The 22,650-nt window shown below is 40.3% G+C and overlaps 2 protein-coding genes across 2 annotated transcripts; both read left to right on the top strand.

Moving 5' to 3' along the window:
- Position 1: 1 nt before the first annotated feature.
- On the top strand, positions 2-8,460 carry LOC136437626 (uncharacterized). The gene is made up of 8 exons (XM_066432248.1): positions 2-371; positions 756-911; positions 3,363-3,467; positions 4,419-4,472; positions 4,751-4,813; positions 5,789-5,877; positions 6,790-6,981; positions 7,590-8,460. Exons 1-8 carry the CDS (start codon positions 185-187, stop codon positions 8,133-8,135), a joined length of 1,392 nt encoding a protein of 463 aa, XP_066288345.1. The 5' UTR covers positions 2-184; the 3' UTR covers positions 8,136-8,460.
- An 809-nt stretch (positions 8,461-9,269) lies between these two features.
- LOC136436986 (large ribosomal subunit protein uL30m-like) lies at positions 9,270-21,697 on the top strand. Its single transcript, XM_066431407.1, has 4 exons — positions 9,270-9,365; positions 10,412-11,368; positions 17,783-18,010; positions 20,473-21,697. Exons 2-4 carry the CDS (start codon positions 11,351-11,353, stop codon positions 20,827-20,829), a joined length of 603 nt encoding a protein of 200 aa, XP_066287504.1. The 5' UTR covers positions 9,270-9,365; positions 10,412-11,350; the 3' UTR covers positions 20,830-21,697.
- The last annotated feature ends 953 nt before the right edge of the window (positions 21,698-22,650 follow it).

Below are 22,650 nucleotides of genomic sequence, written 5' to 3'. Positions count from 1 at the left end.
AGAATTGACAAAACGTAGACAGCTTTTGTCGTCCAAGGACAGCCAATGTATGCAAATGAGGCTGTCCTTAACAATGACGTTATCGGCATTGTTCGTCTTGCGGGAGTTCCCGATGACGTCAGCAGCAGGACAACAAAATGTCGCATCCAGGAAATAAGTCAAACTGTCAGCGCCTGTAGCCGCCATGGACCCTCTCCACCGCCAGGCTGTGCAGGACTGCTATGACGACATCGCCCGTGACCTTGACCCGGGCCTAGCCCTGCGGTACAGCACGGTCCGCTGGCGGGACGGGGACCCGGGGTTCATCCGGGCCAAGGCGAGGACAGAGGGACCATACGCCGGGGCCAGGGCGCTGCTAGATAGGCTGTTGGGTGGGTGTCCAAACGTTCGGATAGTTTTAAAGACCTATGTAGAATGAATTGCAATATGTACGGAACTATGTCGCCTCTAACAGGTCGCTGGAAAAATTGTAGAACATGGCAAAATAGACGGATAAAATGCCAGAGGACTTAGTCCACTAAAGAAGTTACAGCTTGCTATCTATGGGTCACAAACTGTAACATGTTTGGCGTACCAATTCCTCCACGGCATGTTATCCGTCTATTTGGCCAATTTCTACTATTTTTCCAGCGACCTGTGGAGCCTGGTAGAGGCTATGAACTATTTTTTTTTTTACCCAGTAGGGCAGTTGTATGGATTCGGGCATAGTGATATTATATCATACATTTTACCGATTGTTTGCTTTCACAACACAGATTTACCTTGGGACGGTTTCGACGACTTTGTTCAAAGCCTGAGGGAAGTCCCTTACGATCATTTGGCACAACAACTACTAAAGACTCGGGAACGTCTTAAGATCGCAGTAGAGAGAGGAGAGATAAGGAGGACAAATCTTGGAAGGCGTCCGCAAGGTACAAGCATGTAAAAAAGCATGAATGTGTTTAATAAAAGATGTACTTTACAGTTCCCTGCTGTGCCGTCTAGAGGTTAACGGTTGTTCACACTTTTTCCCTCATCTACAGTATAGTCCATTCCAAGTCATCATAAGGGTTTTTAAATGATATTCGTAATTAACGTTAGTTTAAATTAATTTGATTAAAAGAATATCTAAGACTTAAAGTCACAATAATTCGTAATTTTTCGAAACATTGAATATGAAAATTTTAATTTATTTGAATGCAATAAAATGTTTTAGAAACATTTTGAAAGGGACTGCACAAAAAATCTTTATTAAGAATAATTTGCAAATATCTATGTGATTCTTTTAAATTTTGAAATATAGAAAAATGCTTACAAATCTTTCTAAATAGTGGAGTAGGGTAATTGCCCCCAGAAAAGTAGATGCTAATCCAGCCCTATTGTATGCCTCTGTGTATTTTTAGATGACACTGCTGGACACTGTTAGACCCTTTGTGCAAGCTATCGTTGCATGGTGCCCAAGCATAATTCACAAAAATGTGTGAATTGCTTTCTTCACAGCCCACTGACCCATTTATAAAATGTTACGACTAATTGTAAAAAAAATGGTTGAAAATGGTGGAATGCTGTAACCATGATTCAGAAAGTATTAGAAATATCATATTCCACATCATTAATATTTCCAAAGTTTTACACAACCGGGCAAATAATTTTAAAGTTGAAATGACATTCACAATATTTCCAGAGTATGAAATCTCCTAGACAAATAATTACAAAGAATTAAGAACAGTTGTAAATTATGACAATAAGAACCCTTGCGGTGACTTGGAATGGACTCTAGACTAATCTTAGAGTCAAGCTCCAGAAACGCTTTCAATTTGGTCGATTGTGGGTATTTTCCAATTACCAAGTCCTGCGGTGTTGTTGTTGGGACAGCAGGGGTATGTTGCGTGCAGACTCACACGTTCTAACATGTCTCACAGTCACGCTATTGCAATGCTTAATACGTGTAAACAATGTATAGGCGATCAAGCAAGGACACCGTGTCAAAAGTAAACATAGCCTCTAGTGTTAACATGTACGTTGGGCTCTGCTATATGGGGGCACCCCCTAGTTTATTTTGGGTCTCAATTCGTGGTTGCACACCCTCAAGTCTGGTGACCGTCTCTTCGAGGAAATGCTTCTGAGATAAAACAACTGTGTATGGGAGTCAGACGAAGAATTACTGGTTCCAATCGACTCACTAAATTTCACTTCTCTTAAGTAGTTCTCTTTGATCAGTACACATAAAAACAGGAACCGCGATTTGCATGAATGCCCTGAAAGTGAAAGCGATCCACACCCGGATAGGCACAGTTAACGTTTGGTAAACAGGAAAATAGATCAGTAGCACCCTCAGAGTCACGCAAACATTCCGCCGCTGTCACTCTTACAGTCCCTACATGTATCCGCTATTGCCATAGTTTCAAGCAAATGATTCCTTATATTTCTTGACTCAGGAGGAAAGCTGTAACACCTTAGTCGAACCAAACCGCGGGTTCAATTCTTCGTTCCTTTATTTATATATCAACATTACTATTGCACACACACACACAGCTAGAGCTGTCGGACTTGTTGGCAGCCAGTTCCATACAAATTTCATAACGATCTATATAGACTACGAAACTCACTGCATTCTGGTCATTGGGAATTTATAGTACAATAGTAGACTATTGTGCAACTGGCGCTTTCGGCGGCGAAACACCCCCCCCCATATAATAATAATAATAATAACTTTATTGCACAACAGTTATACAAGGTACAAAGTATGGCATCCAATGGTACATTTTATTCGGCTAATCAATCTATCTGATACAATATGGTGTAGTAGTATGGGATCAAAATGGTATTTTACAATCATTGGAGGAGTTTCTAACTTCTAGACATTCTTTGATATATTTTCCAATGTATACCATGCATGGGTTGTCACATCTCATTATGTACTTAAATTTGCTATTCAAGTCCATTGAGATAAATCCTGGTAAATCCGAACGATAGCATTGAGTATAATGAATTATATACGCCGCCGTTCTAGGAAGTCTGCGAAGGAGGCTAGATATCATCTTTGCAATCAAGTCAAGCTGTCTTACACGTCTGACTGATCTAAAATAATGTAGTTGTTTCACTGTTGTTTTTTTCTTATTCAGTGTGGCCTAAATATAAAATAACCACTACACTAAGCCACGGTTCTATGTACCTGTATGTAAATAAACATTCGTGTCTGGTGTGATAATCCATTCAAGCCGATCCACGTCATATTTTACAATGTTTGTTATCTTCCCCAATAGGGTTAATATGTTCTCTGTGTTGTTGGTGGTCGGCTGACATTTTCTGGCTAGCATAATAATATAGATTACTACACTGAATAGCTTAAGTAAACCCCGTCTATGCCGCTCTGTATACAGTCGGTTTACAGATAGAAAGCCAAGAGAACCCCATGTCGGCGGATTGCACGACAGAAGGTCCGGACGATAAACAAACAGACTCCCAAGAAATAGGAACACAGACTGGTGAGTGGTGTAACAAATACATACGTAATCACTATGTTCTTGAGAGCGCATTTTTTATTTTATTTGAATACATATTTGCTTTGATATGATGGCTTCGTCAAAATTATTTTCGTCAGGATTTATGCATAGAAGACATGACTGTTAGACATTGTTGAGCGGCTTGTGGCGATATTTCATTGTGTATTATCTCATTGGAAATACCCGAAATGATTCTTACAGACTAGACACAGGGTATCTATCACATAGAGAATTCAAATCATTATAACATTTCTGCATGACTCTTAAAGCATTTCTGATCTTCATAGACTGGAACACTGGCAATAAAAATGAGGTGAGAAAACTGTTTTGAAAAGATAAAGATAAGGAGGATGTATAAATATTCAGTATTTTTCACAACTGATTGCAATCTTTCCCACCATGACGAAAGGATGCTACATTAGTACTTCAAGCAAATTTTGTTTGTCTGTGTTTGTGTGTGTGTGTGTATGTGTGTGTATGTGTGTGTATGTGTGTGTATGTGTGTGTGACCGAGTGTGTGTGTGTATGTATGTGTTTGTGTGTCTCTGTGTGTGTGTGTGTGTGCACGAGTGTGTGTGCGTGTGTATGCTTGTGTGTGTGTGTGTATGTGTGTGTGTGTGCACGAGTGTGTGTGTGTGTGTATTTATGTATGTGTGTGTGTGTATGTATGTGTGTGTGCACGAGTGTGTATGTGTTTGTGTGTGTGTTGTGTGTGTTTGTGTGTGTGTGTGTGTATGTGTGTGTGTATGTGTTTGTGCACGAGTGTGTGTGTGATGATAGGACTGTCAATATTGCAACATGTGTAGTTAATCAATGGCGTTCATGACCAAGCATATGTTATGTAAATGTGTACAGTTATTTGCCTAAACAGAATAGTTCATGGAGATATGAGGTCTACGAAGTCTTGTATTGTTGTGTCCCTTTTCTCAACAGGAACCCCGGAAACCCGATTCAGTTTGGTAAAACCTGTGCCCAAGCCAACCAGCTGTAAGTGTGTTAACCCTATTCAGACCGTGACTCCTGAAGGGTTTATGCTAGAGCGGCCAAACTTGGTGACTTTTCCTAAAATTTGTTTTGCAACAATGCCATGATATTAGTGATACTTTCCTGTGAGAGACAGTACCTAGACTTGAAGGTGCGCTGCCTCCAATTTAAACCCCAAATAAACTGGGGTGTGCCCCCTTAATACATACATTAAAAGGAGATAATGCAGTTCCAATGTTATCTCATTGATTTATGTTGTTCCTGTAATTTATAATCATCAGGCAAAAGAGTCGACAGAGTATCGCAGGGAATCATCGCAAGAATGGAAGAACTACACGAAGAAGGTAAATGTTCTAATACTGTCACAGTGTGTATGTTCCTATTTTTGTCATGTCTTTTGATCGCAATACATCCAATTAGATAGCATTACACTATTTGGTGAAACTTCACTGTAGATCTTAAGGAAAAACTGTAATAAGTGTGGCAATTGAAAATTATTGCCATGGCGAAGGTGTCTGGGTACGGGTTGATCTTCCTTCTTCGTAAGGAAAGTACCAATGTCGCACTTATAGTTCTGCCATAATATTTGTTCAAAAAGCACTCAGAAATCAGTAAGGCGTCTGCCAAACAGGTATAGAAAGGCATCATAAGTTACTCAAAATAGACATCGAAAGGCCGGAGTACATTCGCTCCCTGTGTAGTGTCCTTTCTCTGCCATGTTGTTTGGAAATATGAAGTTAGAATCTAGGCAAGAAGGTTTAAAAATTCGTTTTGGTTGAACTTGTTATTCTGGCTCGTCGTGTTTTCGAAGAGTTACTGTTGTTTTTCCAACACCGCACCCCTCCACGCCAAGCCTCAGTGTAGACTGCTCAAGCAGTAACCAAGATTCTTTATCGTTCCGTTAAAAAACTTTGCCATTCTATATATGCTTGGACCTCTTCAATTTTGGTGTCCGCATAGGTATTTTTTGGAGGAAGGCATGATGTTCAGCACGTTTTTGTGATAATAGATTAACTAGGGTGGGTTGAAACCCTTTTAAAAGCTAAAATACTAGATTAGGTGTCCCGAGAACTTCCTGACAAGCTCCCACCAGTACGAAATCGGACACCACGTAAGTAGGTCATCTCTCATCGGCCTGCGTACCGGGATGCCAGACCGCACTAACAAGGTATAGAGTGACGGGTGTCCACGGAGTTTGCGCGGACGGATTCCTGTACAATTTAGGGAATTCTTGTAAAACGAGCGTCAAATATACCATTAAGCTCGCTCCTGAAGCTTCGCCAAAAATTACAAAGACATTTTCTTAATTTTCTTTACAGGAAAATGGCATAACTACGACCGCTTCTACAGAAAAGCCTGCAGCCACTTTGCAAAACATCCTGACATCCTAGTTCGAATAGTTTTTGAGGTAACCGTCTTTTCTATAGAATGGGGGTTGACCTTCAAATGAAATAGTGCCTATCGATAGCATAGCATAGCAAAAACAAAGTATTCCTTAACAGCAAAATTTTATTTCTAATGTTCTTATTCACAACCATCATATTTAAATAGAGCCGACGTTGCGATGACCGTCTGTTATGTCAGGTTCCGGTTAGGAATTAAAAGTGACCGTGAGGTTGTCAATGAAAAAAAAGACACAAATCATAGGTTTCCTTGATAGTTTTGGGTTCAGATTTTTCGGCTATCGCCATAGCAATTAAATTTCCTGAAACGTCTAATCTTCTTAGTGTTTGACGGTTGCACAGTTTTGATCGTCAGCGAAGACTTCCTGGTATTCGTGCGCAATGATGCTGCCTGATTACCCGAATTGTGTGTTCTATGTGCGTTTTGGTGGTTTCGCGCCATCGGGGATGGCGGTAAACGTGTCCTCACGCCTTTTTTTAATTCTGTTTTTCTTCATTACACAGACAGAATGATGATCTTTATTGCCGAGTCAGTCAGTATCCCAGGGAAAGTCTTATTTTCCATGCATTGGCCTTGGAAGAATGTCCCAAACATAGCAGATTATTTTGTCAAAAATTGCTTTTAATTATGTTTTTTACCAAAAATAACGTTTCCGCAGTAAATGGCGCCTCCCTGGGAACGAGTCAGCATCTGGCCCGAATCGTAAAAACGATGTTATAACTATACTATACGGAACGCATTGTTAGCAGTGAGACCTAGCTTAACTGTGCAAAGTGAACAAGCCATTATTGCCCTGAAGAAGAAGACAGAGGGTCATAGAAACGTGTCAAAATTGCTATTCAGTTATTTGCCAATCTGATGAAAATATTCACTGATGAAAATATTCACGGATCAAAATATTTGTTGTCCTCCGCAGAATGTCGTTGCTGCATACTACCGCAATGACCTGAAAGACGGCCAACAGAGCATACTGCGGGGACAGGAGTTGATATTCCGGACTCAGAACCCCCTGCATCACCAGGGACACATGTTGTACCTGAAAGCTGCGCTCTTTCGTAAAGAGAAGAAGTTCAGGGAAGCCGAGAATGCACTGGTCTTAGCAGGACAGGTAAAGAACTCAACAATACTAGAAAGGCAGCCTCCGTTGCAGACTCCTTCCGGTTGTTTTCTTTTTTAAGTTACATATTTACTAGTCTTACATTTTTTTACTTTTGCTAGCCGGTAAGCAATAAGAAAAAAATGTAAGAGTAAATCTGTAACTTGAAAAAGAAAACAGCCGGAAGGAGTTTGCAACGGAGGCTACCAGAAAGGTCACAATTGCACGAGCAAATACAGCATATTTCATCTATATCCCTCCTTATGCAAAAATGGCCTGTTCCAAAGTCACACCTGAGCAAAACTGAAATATTCAGAAAAATATCGCCCAAGAATGATCTATTGCATAGTCTTCACTGCCCGAAATGGAGCTTCCCAAATTTGACCTACGATGCAAGAATGGACTCTTCCACGGGCATCACATAAGGTACTACTAAAAGAATGGATCAACCCAGTCTAAATTGCATTTGACATGAAAAGTCCCTCCATGTAGGAAATTTCAGGTCCGTTGGTTTTCATACAAGGGCTCCAGAGGCTAATATTTACGTTTTGCGTTAGGCGAATATAAATATGTTGTATATTATTATGCAAACTATAGGGCTGCTATTTCTACCCCTGTAGGCTTTGGAACGGATGCAGGTCGGGCGCGACACAGGAGAAATCTGGTACAATGTCGCCGCCTTGTTCGCGCAAGTCCTCAACGATGGGTGCACCGCGGTTTTAACAAGCGATTTCAAGGCACAAGCCACAGAAGCCATTCAGCACGCCAAAGACCACTACAAACAGGGTGGGGACGAGGACGAATCCTGTAGGAACAAGCTACGGAGGGCGCATATCAGGCACGCCATGTCCCTCATAGGCTGCTGGTCAGAGGTTCGACCGACGAACCGATCGGACGATGTGACCGAGGATGACCTGAGACAAGCGGTGGACAGTCTAGATGAAGTGGAAAGGAACTTGTGGGATGGCATCCCGAACCGCATGCGTTACTACTGGTACCTAGCAAGATCGGACCTATTCAGGTACAAGAACAGTATTCAGAGAGCGCTGGAAATGGCGGAAGAGGCGCTTAGAATCGCGAAAGAGTCACAGTTTCCTTCAGAGGTGCACTTTGCAGCAGACCGCGTGAAGCTTCTGTCAAAGCTCGTCTCGGGAAAGCATCACTGAAAAACGAGGACCGCAAATCAGATACAATATTGGGAGAGACCAAAACCACTCGCAAAAACAGAAGGAACATTTTGCTATTTCTGATCAGCGTAGCAGCAGTTTTTCTCAGTGTCTGTATTCAGTATCTCTTGTATTATCAACTGACAATTATAGTTCTGTAGTTGAGTGTTATAGTCCGAAGTACAATCTTCTAAGTGAGATTTGGTATAAGAGACTGATGAAAAATTTGAGACAGAGCACAACTGATAATATAAAATGAATAGGAAAAATAGGCCACATATATACACTGTCTTTGTCTATGCTGTGATATCTATATCTTGAATTAAAGATTGTCAGCTCAAAATCAAAATGATTACTGTTTTCAATGATGTAAAGTCTGTCTATATACTTTTTGAGAAAAGCGTATCTTCTTAGGCCATGAAATACATGGACTTTGGAAAAGACATGCTCTACTGTTGGTCGAAAATTAAGAAGAGAAAAGGCAGTAAAAGGTATTGTTGTAAATTATGAGCTTAATGTATGTCTACTTACAGTGATAGAGTCCAAAACACAGGCAATTTTTCGCAGATCCTCTTTTTAAATTGTTAAAACTGCCGTTTGGAGCTTAATATGATACCACGGAACGAGTATTGGTAACCGTGGTTACTATTCAGCAATATGTGATATAGCCATTGCTACGTATACACAACAAAGACATGCTACATATGTCATAACAAATATTATTTGACATCACTGCTAGAATTTTCTCAGAAGTGAGTTATATGGACTGAATCTTCTATGGATAGTATATGATGTGTATTCCTAAAGCTTTTTGCATTTTTCTCCACATTTTGATTTTAGGTAGGTCAGAGGTGAAGGTCCCCGAGACCAATATGTAACTGAATATGTAAATGCAAGGTCAAGACAAGAACTGTTTACAAGTCTGGGCCTTCACTATTGACCTGCGCATGCGCAGTTTGATCCATAAAATGGCTAATGGCCTAACCTCTGTGACGTCATCATGATGGGCATGTGACATCTGTTTGCCATGACAAAGGTGACTTGTGACGTCACAAGTAGACACCTGTAAGCTCAAATCGGTGTCGACGCATTTTGTGTCACTCTCGTTACGCCGAGATATTATTTTCGAAACACGAGAGTTTATTCGGTTCAACATGATAGGTGTAATGTTGTTGAAAACTGCCTTGCTGCAGAGTCTGATGACGAAGTCGGTAGAGTTTCTCCTCCAAGGTGAGTACAAGATTACGTCATGCTTGGCTGGCATAAGTAGGGGCATGATGTCCCCGTGGCGCAAGCGGTAAACCAACCCCGCCATCATGATTAAATTTCGTGAATCCGTGGGTCTGAGTTTGAACCTCAGGGTTTGGCCCAGCTCGGACATGTTGTGAGGGATTGCATTTGGGATGGTGACGTTAAGACGGTGAACCGTTAAGCGTCACTCTACATGTGAAAGAACTCAACACACTTATCGAGAAGAAAAGGGCCGGAAAACGCGAGCCAAATTGTACTAGTCACTACCACTAGCTACTTGCTCTAGCCTAATAGAGAATGACTGCTTTACATTTTGATGTACAAACCCAAGCTATCAAAAATCCATCTTTATACCTCCTGGTTATATTGAAAAGTTGTACGAAAAAAAATCTTGACGGTTAGAAAGCAGCATTTGATAAGAATTTTCTTCAACAACTACTCTATCTGTTCCTATAGCCTTTAATACCGTAAGACTAAAGCTGAGTGTGCATTTATGCAATGATAAAACTGTGGGTACTGTCAAAACAACATGTACTATTGGAACGGACGTTCCAAAGCTATCTTTCTTAAATTACCTATTTACGAATAATTGATTTTTGAGAATAGTTAAGTGACAAATGCTGGAAGACATCGTCCAATAAGTGTTTATCTATATTAATCTATATGGTATTTTGTTGTTCTATGATTTTTAGCAACCAGCATTTTTGGGCGGAGCTCCGGAAATATGGTTCTAGAACATTACGTAGGAAAGAACAATGACGTTCTGAAACAATGTTTTGAAAATTCTAGAGACGTATTTATATTTTTCTGGGTATTTCAAAATTTATATGTAGAGCTTGGTATTATCATTTGGCGATGAAATTTTATAACCATTCTACCCAAATAAAGGCAATAAAGGATTGAAATCCAGGTTTTGGGGTTTGTTACGACTACTGTACTATATCTTACATATCTTACATAACGTATTGACAATGTATAGATAAAACACATTATCTCTATCTTTATTATACATTTTCTTGCTCCAGTCCCGAAGGATGTTGTTCAAACTGGTGTGAATAGGAAAGACAAGGAAGACCACATTCACAGCATTGCTGAGATGTACACACAGAAAGTAGACGAGCACCGCCTTGCGGTTTTGAGCAGAAATGCAGAAGCAGGGGAATCATCCTCATCAACACCCAACAAGCTCCCCCAGTCCAGCAAGGTTACATCTCCCGCAAAAACGCCCACTAAGAAGACGTCCAAAACATTCGCAGGCATGAGAAAAGGGTTTTTGTTGTGAAAACATCAGGACCTCTAAGACGGACATCAGGACAAAGAAACATTAGCCTTTTATTTTAACTATAAGCCTACTGTAGGAGGGTTGCAGAGGAACTACTATAAATCGATTTACATATGATTCTCTACCCCCGTGTGCTGATTCAATTATATAGATCCTCGCGCGCATCAATTGAAAAAATTTCGTCCACTTCAAAAAAGAAGTTTTTGACCATAATGTACATTGTGCTAAGAAGTTGCAAAAAAAGCAAGTACATGCCGTAAATTGAAAAAAAAATATATATATATATTTCGGAAAACGATTACTAATGTCGTAGAATACCAAAGTCCTAACAAAAACGAAGAATCTTTTGTTCAGTATCAAATTTGGTGATTCGTTCAACAGTCCTGACCATGTAATTTAGCAATAAAGACAACTTTTTAAGCGGGGGGGGGACTTTTTTTTTTCTTTTTTCGTAGGCTCGAATCGATTTTGGGTTCCCAAATGATGACATCCATATCATCGAATAAACGTGGCCCTATTTTATTTTCCAAATTTGCCGTAATTTCCAGTTTTACAATCCCCGCCATTTCCCTGTGTTTTAAAAGAAAAAGTTCAACCCTTACATCTGCTTCAAGATTCCTTTTTGCCATGCTCTGGTGTCCTGGGAACGAGACAATTGAACTGCGCTGCGAACGAGTCCAAGATGGCGGCGCTCACGAAGGTAATTTTTTCGCACTTTGTCCTTCAAATTTTCGCTAATATTCGATCATTAAGTTGATATACATATAATTTTCTTTAGTATACTTACTTATAATTGTATCAAGGTTCCTCCAACGTCATGTTAGGATTTCAAAATGCCTCTATATGTACATATATTGCGAGAAATATAGCGAATCTTGGCAGGCATGTTAACTCCAAGCAGACGTTACTGTAGGGTGAAAAATTGTAACGTTTTCAAACGGCAGTCACAGATGGCAGACTTCAACCCCTTACCCATGCTGCCCTGCAAAAAGACCACCATTGTGTTTATTGTCATCATGATGTGTCGTAATCGTTACAGTGTTTGGCCAAGAGGTTTTGGGTTCAAATTCTCTGACATGACCCTAGCCGTGGCGACTCTTTAATCGGGTATATTTTGCTGTATGTCTAAACCCTCACCACACATGACACATGATATCAAAAAAAAGAGAAAAGGGGTCCACCGTCCATCGCAAGTCTACGAAAACCACGCCTTCCGCACTGGTATTCCAGTGCTGAATCAACGGACGAATCGGCCTCAGCACTGGTTTTCCAGTGCTGACGAAAGTTCAGCACTCGTTTTCCAGTGCTGAAGAAAGTTCAGCACTCGTTCTCCAGTGCTGAAGAAAGTTCAGCACTCGTTTTCCAGTGCTGAATCGCTGTATTCCAGTGCTGAATTTCTTTCAGCACTCGTTTTCCAGTGCTGAAACTTGTCTCAGCACTCGTTTTCCAGTGCTGATTGGAGTTCGGCACTCGGTTACCAGTGCTGAATGCGCGACAGAGCGGCGGTGCCAGGTCACGGGTCATGTCAAAGGTCATTCAGCACTGGTTACCCAGTGCTGAAACCGCCGTCAGCACTGGAACCGAGTGCTGATGTACAAAAACCACGCCTTCAGCACTGGATTTACCAGTGCTCGGGGACAATTCAGCACTGGAAAACGAGTACTGAAAAATCCCCAGCACTGGAAAACGAGTGCTGAAAAAAACTCAGCACTGGAAAACGAGTGCTGAAAAAAACTCAGCACTGGAAAACGAGTGCTAAAAAAAACTCAGCACTAGAAAACGAGTGCTGAAGTGTTTTCAGCACTGGAACGTTTTTCTTACCAGTGCTGAGAGAAGTATTATTCGCAAGAAGTGCCGCATGGTCACTTGAACTTACTTACTTTGTGATTCATTTAGACTAAACAATGATCAACTTTATTCCGACACAATTTTGTAATTTTGTTCATTGTGTAATTGTATAGTAGATATAGGTATGAGGGATGTGTCACCTAAACAACTTTATTTATTTATATCTGGTCATAAGTTGTATCTTTGTTTCGTGATTGTGATGTGCGATACAGCTCTTTTGGGAGAGATTTGGGTGGCCCTGAAAAGGGCCGGTGGTTCTGATATTCTACTCAATTTTTTTTTTGAGAGCGGAGGAGAAGGAGAAGGAGAAGAAACCTGACAAAAACAATATGTTTCGTTGGCGAAACATAATGACGTTGCAGTTACCCTTTAACCTCTGGCCCACCGGAAGATCTTACTCAAAAGTCGGTCGCGTCGAGGATTTATAGTCAGAGCAGCGTCAGAGCACTTTACCCCGGTAATATAGAAATTGAAATATGTCATAGATATGTGCTATGGATAAATTTCAGTGAATAGACCGGAAAAATACTACGTTTTAAAATCGCAAGTAAGTCACCGCCGTAACGTATCTCAGCACTAGTTTTCCAGTTTGGAATATTTGTCAGCACTTGGTTTCCAGTGCCAAAGCTTGTCTCAGCACTCGGTTTCCAGTGCTGACGTCGAGTTCTCCAGTGCTGAACTCCACTCAGCACTGGTTTTCCAGTGCGGAACTAAACTCAGCACTGGTTTTCCAGTGCTGAACTAAACTCAGCACTGGTTTTCCAGTGCTGAATTAAACTCAGCACTGGTTTTCCAGTGCTGAAGCCACTTTCAGCACTGGAACCGAGTGCTGAAAAAGGAGAGCGTGGTTTTCGTAGTTTTGCCCGTCCATCCCATTTTGAGTGGTCAACCAATTTACTGGAATACACATAAAGAAGGTTGAAATCTAGCGAAATATTTTGAAGAGTAAACATCTAACTCCAGAGAGTCATATATTTTTGTGTAATTCAACAAACATACTAGTATGGCCCTGGGAACAATAAATCATTAGAAAGTACAGGGGCCTGCCAGGGATTTGAACCAAGAACCATTGGATTCCAAATCAACCATTTTCACTTGAATCGAGTGAATACAGATCAGAACCCTACCTTCCCAAACCAATCAGGGACTGGAACGGTCTTCCCAGTGGGGTGGTAGAGGCAGACACACTTGACACCTTCATGTCATGTGCCTCTGCCACCCACTGATAACTCTTTATGCCGACTGACCATGTTGATGACCATGTTGACTGACCAAGGAACGAAATCTGGACTATGAGTATTGGATCATGGACTAATGACTTTTACTTGATAGATACAAACTAGAGTTCCACGACCTCATACCTTCGCCGACTGATGTTAGCCTTTTCGAGTGAATGCTAATCACTCAGTATGTAAATAAGGTCCTCGATTGCATGAATTTCAAGTGATCCTTTTCTCTACACAAAACACAGCATTAAAGTAAAATCTTAGAAAAGAGGGCCATTGTAGCATTTCCTCATATATTATGTAAATGAGGCCATCATGATTTATGTCTGATAACGTCCACATTGTAGCATTTCCTCATATATTATGTAAATGAGGCCATCATGATTTATGTCTGATAACGTCCACATTTGATTATCTCCCAAACGCCACAAGAATGAGATCCCATCATTTACCACTCTGGAATTATAGTATTTTGTCATAAATTATGCAAATTAGGTATTCGTTTGCATAATTGATATCTATCAATATTCCTCTCTTTCTCAGTTACATGTCACGTGTTTGACTACAATGGAATGCAAGGGTTTGTATACTTTTTCACATCACAGATCCTGATTTGCATGATACTTATACGATCATGTAAATCATCACTCAAACTATACATCCCTTCAAATCATGACGATCCGTCATCACCTTCTTGAGTTACTAGTATTCTCTTTCAAAGTTTAAAACAAACCCATACCTATACCTACACGAGTTCTCCCAAGAGTTATAAAAATAATCACTGTAAGAATATTTTTGCTTAATTGGTATAATAACTTTTATCTTTACTACAGAAAATAAGGCAATTTGTTGGCAATGTATTTGCTTCAATTATGCCCTTATTTTTATAGTCGACATATCAATCAGTTTTTATCAAACCTATACCTTTCAACAGGGAGAGCGTTAGATCGCTGCTGTGTTTGAATGCCCGTGTGACCTCCCTGACCCCAAAACAGAGCCCTGCACCAGGCAAGTAAAGTATCACATGTGTCCTCCAGGGACGTCTCACAGGGAGCCTGCTCCGGTAAAGTAGGTCACCTGTCAGTGCAATCTAACCTGAATATATAGACTTAAAAAAAATAGAAAGGGAATTGTAGACATTTCCTTATAAATTATGTTAATGAGGCCTTGTCATGCATGATTTTTGTCTGATATTGTTCACCTTTGTTCATATTGTGGTATTTTCAATTAGTATTTTCTCATTAATTATGCAAAATAGGTAGCTATAAGCATTATTGGTATCTATCGATACCTCTCTCTTTTTCAGCTATATATGTCACATGTTTAAGAGTCCTATTTTGAAAGGCAACAGATTTATAAACTTTCCTTGCTAATTATGCAAATTAGCTCCTGATTTGCATACTCTCACCTCTCAAATAAACGTACCGGTACGTTTATTTTTTTTCGCCAATAGTTCCACCCTGTACTTTCTTATTCTAGACGGTACGTTTATTATTTTTTGAAAAATTGAGGCTTTGCAAACCAGGAATCCCTCTAAAATCGTAAGGTAAGGTTTTTCTGCCCATATTTACCCGGTATTTTTGCTCGTAATTCGCTATTTCTCGGCCTACCGGCGTTGATTTTCTCGCCGCTTTGACGGCCTTGTGAAATGTATCCTGGCGGCACTCGTAACATATCGGTCGATATCGCCATGACGCTACAAAGTAAACCGGAAAATAAGACGCGACATTGACATTTTAAAATACAATTTTCATATAAATAACTTTGATAGTCTCTGTTTACGTCGTAAACCAAAGCACGCTGATCAAAAACATGTGGAGTAGGGTGCTCGCCTACACAGGGAATAATAATTTCCTGACCACTATATCCGTAGTATCGGCAGCGCGGCGGAAGAATTATTTGTTCGCAGAAGACATGTAACACGTGAAAACAACAATCATAACTTAACTTCCCTTGTGATATGTGTTTTGAGGCCACAAAATCTCTAAAACGGCAGAAATATGTCCGATATGATTCGGTAAACAACAGCGCGAAATCGCGAAACATGGCCGCCACTCTCAGGCATGGCGACAGTAAAACTAGCAGCATATTGCGTAGTGCGGATACCGATCTTTAAAATGATACCGTAAACGCATGGAAATATTATATTTTTTGGGCAACGATAGACACACAGCGCCATATTTATTTTCAGAGGATTCATTTTTTTAAATAATCGAAAGATTTTCCCAATTTTGGCGGTTCATCGCGGGTTTCTAGTGTCAACACGTAATGGGTAACTTCTTAGTATGTGCGGTCTGTGACGTTGAGCTACTTTTACAGTCGATTTCTATTCAATATTGTGGGATTTACCGCGGGAACTCGAAATCCGAGCGTCCCACTTTGTTTTCGACACTATAGAGCAAAAGTTTATAGACATATTTCTTCTGTGGAAGGACTGTGTTCATATTTGTGTTTTTTTGTGGTTGATGTCTTTAGAAAATATGATCAGGTACATTTAACTTTTAAAAGTACTCTGATGATTTTTGTTATATGTCACTGATTGTCAGTCATAATAAAATGATATAACAATTTTCTTTGATCACTTGCTTCAAGTTCCAAGTAGAAAAAGCATGTATCATGTACATTTTCACTTGTTGAATTTGAAAGCACCGTGGCCCCCGGTTAGGGGTCATAGCTGGGAACCTATGCCCAATTTTTCAATATTACTATTATATTTTACGAAGAGGTGAGGAAGATCATCATGATTTGAACAAGCTATGGACAGTTATTCTGTTCAATATCTATATACTTAATAGGTATGGCATAATTGACTAAATATAAGTTACCTACCTGCTTATTATCTTATTTCCCTCTGACAGTGACAGTTGTACATGTATGGACACAGTTTACCTAGCCTCGACTGTCGATTTTTGAAATTTTCCGGGGGGTACTTTTATTCCAGGGGGTACTTATATTACATTTTGAAAATTTGTCCGGGGGGTACTTCTATTCCAGGGGGTACTTCTATTTGAGAGGTGAGAGTAATGAATATTCAATTATGTAAATCATTAATCGAGCTATCTACATACCATAAATCAAGACGATCCGTTAACCACAAGTCTAGTTATTCATGTCCAAAGGTCAAAACAAATAAATTAAAAACACCCGCTGCAGCTCCAAACAAGCTGCTAGAGGGCCCAAACGTGCACAACTTACTTCATGTGGCATGGACTATCTACCACACAAAAATCATGACCGTAGCACTTGCAGAAAATTCGACCTCAAACTTTGAAGCTACACTGCAGTACCCAAAGTACCCGCTAGGAGGCCCATCATCGAACTTGACCTTCCCCTTTAATAAATCTACCTATTCACTAAATATCATGCAGAACCATCAACAGCTTTTCGAGTTATCCTGTCAACAAACAAATACGCATACATAAACAGCGCACTGCAGTACCGCAGGAAAATGCCAGGTGACATAATTTTGAACTTGAGCTTCGTTTTCACAATCTCTACGTACCCACCAAAAATCATGCAGATCCATCATCAATACGTCGAGTTATGTTGTCTACATACAAACACACTAACAAAAAAAGTCCACTGGAGCACTTTAGGAAAAAGCCAGGTTAACCATTTTCGAACTTGACCTTCGTTTCCACAACCGCCACTTACCTACCAAAAATCAGCAAGATCCGTCAAAGTTCTCTCGACTTATGATCTCGACATACATACGGACCCACTTTACAGCTGGCGTAACCGATAACATAACCTTACCGCGAATGCATACATTCCCGGCGAAGGTAATAAGGATGTTTAGGGGGGTTCGGAACACAACCTGAGTCATAAAGCGCTGCGCTCTCGAAACACCATAATATATGCTATAATAGTCAGCAAATTGACTGTGAGCATTAAGAAGAAGTAGAAGAAGAGTGAGAAAATATGTATTATGTGTCTAGTACTAGTATACCACTGGGGCCTGCCATGGATTCAAACCCAGAACCTTCAGATTCTAAATCAACAACTCTAACCACAGACCACCTTTACCACATATATCCCAGGGTTCCCTATTGAGGAACGTGACCCAGGTCCTGCAGACGTCGGTCCGGACGAAGCTATACAAGAACGAGACTCCACCGCCGCCCCACCAGGTCTGGCCGGAGTTCCCGCGGTCCCCAGACGAGATGGCGGACCGCACCCCACCGCTGCACGCCGTCTGGAGGGTCAAGTCCACCATCCGACAGCCGTACTGGATTAAGGACCTCGTTAAAGAGATGAAACTTGACCAGGTTGGAAATTAAAAGTTGTTTCCCAGATCTAAAAACTGGTGTACTACATTGTAAATGCAGAAGCGTTTGCAGTGGTTTTATTACTTTAAGTTTTTTTTGGTTTTCTCTTTACCATGAACTTAAAACCACCGCAAAAAGCCATTCCATTGTGTGGCTTATAGCGCTACTATTGTTTCAAATGCTAACTCCATATTCTCCTTACCTCAAAATTGAATCTGCAAACATTTCTGCATTTACAGTGTTACATGTGTTCAAGGCTGTCTCCAGGACCCCAGTGTGCTCAAATAATTAAAATGGATTTCCATCGACTTAGAATTTGACCTAAAAATGGAAATTAACAACATGGGCTCCAAAACAATGAATGTCAAAAACTTAAAAGCTGGAGACAGCCCTAGCCTCACATTGGGCACATAGTTCAGAATACCAACTGCATATGCATGTTAGTGTACTAGTAGGTTAAATTGGAGCTGTGCAGGTATTTCCTGCACCTTACCTGCACCTTACCTGCACCTTACCTGCACCTTACCTGCACCTTACCTGCACCTTACCTGCACCTTACCTGCACCGGGGTTAGAGATACATGTAGGGTATAATACAAACTAATGTATGTCAGTAATGTCAGGTAACACTGGTAAGATTTGTCTGGTGTAGCCAATTTTGAAAGTTTAAACTGCTCCAGTTCTGTGCTGAAAGAAGCATATTGTAATTCAAGCCCTGATATAGTAAGAAAAATCTGTTATGGTACGTAGTGTGTTTTGCAGATTTTGAAGTCAGTTCACCAGAAGTCCCTACACCTGTGAACAGAGATGCTGACATTCTCTTTATAACCTCTTTATATCTCTTCGCTGAGAAGGTTATGCAGAGGGTAGCGTTTGTGTGTGTGTGTTTGTGTGTTTGTTTGTAACGTATGTAGCATAACTCGAGAAGGCTTGGATGGATTGTCTTGATATTTGGTAGGTGGGTAGGTCTTGATGAGACTAGGAAATGATTAGATTTTGAGCCCCCTAACGGCTTGTTACGGTACTGCAGCGAAACTTCCTGTTTCGATATCTCGTGTTCTGGACAAGCTATATGGAACTGATTTTTGAGTGGTAGATAGCTCTTTGGACAGAGAGTAAGTGGTATAGATTTTGGCCCCCTAGCGGCTTTTTTGGAACTGCAAGATCAGGTTTTGGTTCAGACTTTGAAAGGGAATAACTCAAGAAGGGCTCGATGGATGGTTATGATTTTTGGTAAGTAGATAGCTTGAGTGATGATGTACATGATTAGACAATTATTATGCAAATCACAAATGGAAAGTTTATACATCTGCCAAATTCCACGATAGGACTCTCAAACATGTAACTGAAGAAGAGAGAAATATTGATAGATATCAACTATGCAAATGAAGACTTCATTTGCATAATTAATGAGAAAACACTATAGCTCAAGATGGGCTTGATGGATAGAAATGATTTTTGGTATGTAGATAGCTTACGTGATGCTTTGTATGATTGGACGATAATTATGCAAATCAGATTCTAATTTGCATAATTAATGAGACAATTTTTAAAACCCACTGTGTTCCATGATATGACTATTGGCATATGTGACATTTGTTACTGAAGAATTTGATACATAAAAAATATGCAAATGTAGGCCTAATTAGCATAATTAATGAGAAACTACTATACTTCCATACAGGTAAATGATGGCAATTTCATACTTGTGTCATTTGGAAGTTATGTGAATGTGAACATCGTTGAATCAAATTATGCTAATAATGACCCCATTTGCATTATTCAAGATAAATGTAACTTTATTAGCATAATCTTTTTTGTTAAGCTCATACTTTTTTTTGGGGTGAAGAAGATCAACTGGTATGATTTATAATTGATGACAATCACTCCTGATACGTCAGTCATAAAGGTTAAAATCATTTGGCGAAGGTATGAGGTCGTGGAACTCTAGTTAATCTTGTTACAATCAGGAAATCAGATTTCAATGGAAGATGAACTCTTGGTTTTGAAAAAGCCTCAGAATTAAGATGCCGTGAACATTAGTGTGTTTATGGTATGTCCTTGTGCCGCAAGCGGTAACACAACCCCACTGCTTTGCCATCCGGATCAAGTTCCATAGATTCTGGGGCCCGAGTTCGATACTAGGGGTGGACTCCGGCTTGGACATGTAAATGATTGCATTGGTCATTTCCGATGGTGACGTAAAGCTGGCGGCCCCGTGTATGTGGGAGCTTCAGACATTAGCCTCAAGGGTCAAATCACTTCACGTAAAAGAACCCAACATACTTATATAGAAGAGTAGAGATGACCCGGTGTGCTTGGCCAAAAACGTGATCTATAGCGAAGCCGCATAGCACTACCACTGGCTACTTAAAAAAGTATCATGCTTCACCTCAATTGAGGATGACTGCTTTACCTTTTTTCAAACCCTTCTGACCATTCTTTTAATCCCTCTTTCTGCAGATGAAGAAGATGTACGTGTTCAGAAACACGCCGAGCGTCAACAACAAACTGTGGGAAATCAAACACCTCATCCGCATCGTTCCCGTCAACCTGAAGAACGGCGTACCAACACCGGACGAGTACGACGGATGCTACCTCAAGTCCAACGGCGAGCTGGTCATCAGAAAGAGGCTGGAACCGCTGGTCGAACTGCCGCAACTCTCGGAGGGAGAGACGGAAGAAATGCACAACACGAAGATTAAGATCGGAAGGCCCAGAGATGGCCATGGACACACGTATGAAGTCAAACTAGGAGACTATAGCACTTTGGCAGAGGAGAGAAGAAGTGATGAAGGGGAGATCTTCAAAATGTCATGAGGCAGAAACTGAATAAAAACCTACTAGATAGAATAAGCCAGGTAGCCATCTTATTCTAGCTTCTGGTTTGCTAGAACATGTCCCCGTTGCACAAGCGGTAACGCAACCCGGCTGCTTTGCCATCTGGATCAAATTCAGTGGATCCTAAGGGCCCGGGTTCGATTCTAAGGGTCGACTCTTGAGCTCGGACATGTTGTAAGGGATTGCAATCGTTGGTTTCGGATGGTGACGTAAGCCTCAAGCGTCAAACCTCTGCACGTTAAACAACCCAACACACTTATCAAGAAGAGTAGGGGTGACCCGGTGTGCTTGGCCAAAAACTGGGAGCCGTGGCGAAGCTGCATTGCACTACCACTAGCTACTTGAAAAAGCATTATGCTTCACCTGAATTGAGGATGACTGCTTTACCTTTTACTTGGTTTGGTACTTTAGTTGAGCATTTGAAAATTTGATCTGTTAGACTGCTTCTTAGATACATTCTATTCTCAAAATAATGCAGGGTGTAAGGACCAAACATGTAGATATGACATATATGATATAGTCTCTCATCACAATTTATATTTAATACCCCAGCCTTTTTCCTTGGGAACTGACCCACTGTCTTCTAACATGTGACCTTGTAGAAATGGAAGGTCAATAGTACATACATGTGTATAGCCTGTGATCAATAGATGCCTACTCAGTACATGTAGGTGACATGGACCTAAAGATTTTTTTTTTTTAATTTTAATGTCACGTTCCTATATTATAGTGTACTATATAAAACCACTATCCCTTGTGAAGCTATATATTGAAAGAAAATGCATAAATAGCTACCATCAATAAGATGTCATTGAACATAAAATACAGTAAAGCATCAAAAGATGAAGTTGTTCTGTTTTCCCTTGTGTCTTGATAGATACAATATATGTTGTCCATCTCTCAATATTGCCCATGGTAAAACCTAATGCACATCAGCCCTATAGCATTGGCTATGACTGAACAGTTTTATTCCAGAATGATAGTCTCTACCACATAGGTCACTTGTGTGAGCAGTTGACTCTAGGAATATCCTTTCTCAGCACTCCAATTCTTATCTGTAAGTTTACAGTACCTCACATTGTGGTTACAGTGCTCAAGTAAAAACTAAGGTGTCTTCAGATAAGAGAGGTCCTCTAGTAGGCGATAGTTGTTTTTTTGTTGCTTCTTGGAATATCCTGTCCTTTTTTTCCATTTTCAAAAAAAAAATTGGGCCGCTATTCCCATTCACAAATTTTTACTCACTATTTTACGACTTGTTCAGCTGTAAAACTCAATAGCCACCAAAATAGATTATAAAGGCCTGCATATACCTAAAAAATGTGGTCACATTTTATCATAAGTTGTGATTTTTAAAAGTACCTTCCAATATCAATCCATAAAATACATGGCCAAATGTAATTTTGTTACTGAAATTATAGTACTAGATCAAAGAAATGATGCATTGCATAAAATGATCCATACAAAGCTGAAATTTGAATAATCCTCTTATTCTTCATGTTATGTATATCCTCATCTTCACCCCAGACTATTTACACAACTTATCTCACTTGTGTAAAAATGGGTACCTGACTTCGGTTGGGGAGGTAAAAGGCGGTGGGAGGAGAGGTATGGGCCCCGCCTAATGTTATGTCCTTCCCTAGACACAGTGGATAACAACCCACTGCCCCTATAGCCTCAAAAACACTACTCCTAAATTACGTCAATAACGACGCGGTATAATTGTTGACTTCATGCTTCACTTTATTCATACAAGTAATACTCGAATACTGTACACGACTGACTGGACCGACACTAACCACA

This window comes from Branchiostoma lanceolatum, chromosome 6 (genome assembly GCF_035083965.1).
Source record: "Branchiostoma lanceolatum isolate klBraLanc5 chromosome 6, klBraLanc5.hap2, whole genome shotgun sequence".
Taxonomy (NCBI): domain Eukaryota; kingdom Metazoa; phylum Chordata; class Leptocardii; order Amphioxiformes; family Branchiostomatidae; genus Branchiostoma; species Branchiostoma lanceolatum.
The sequence above is the reverse complement of the archived record's forward strand: the minus strand, read 5'-3'. Positions and strand labels throughout refer to the sequence as shown.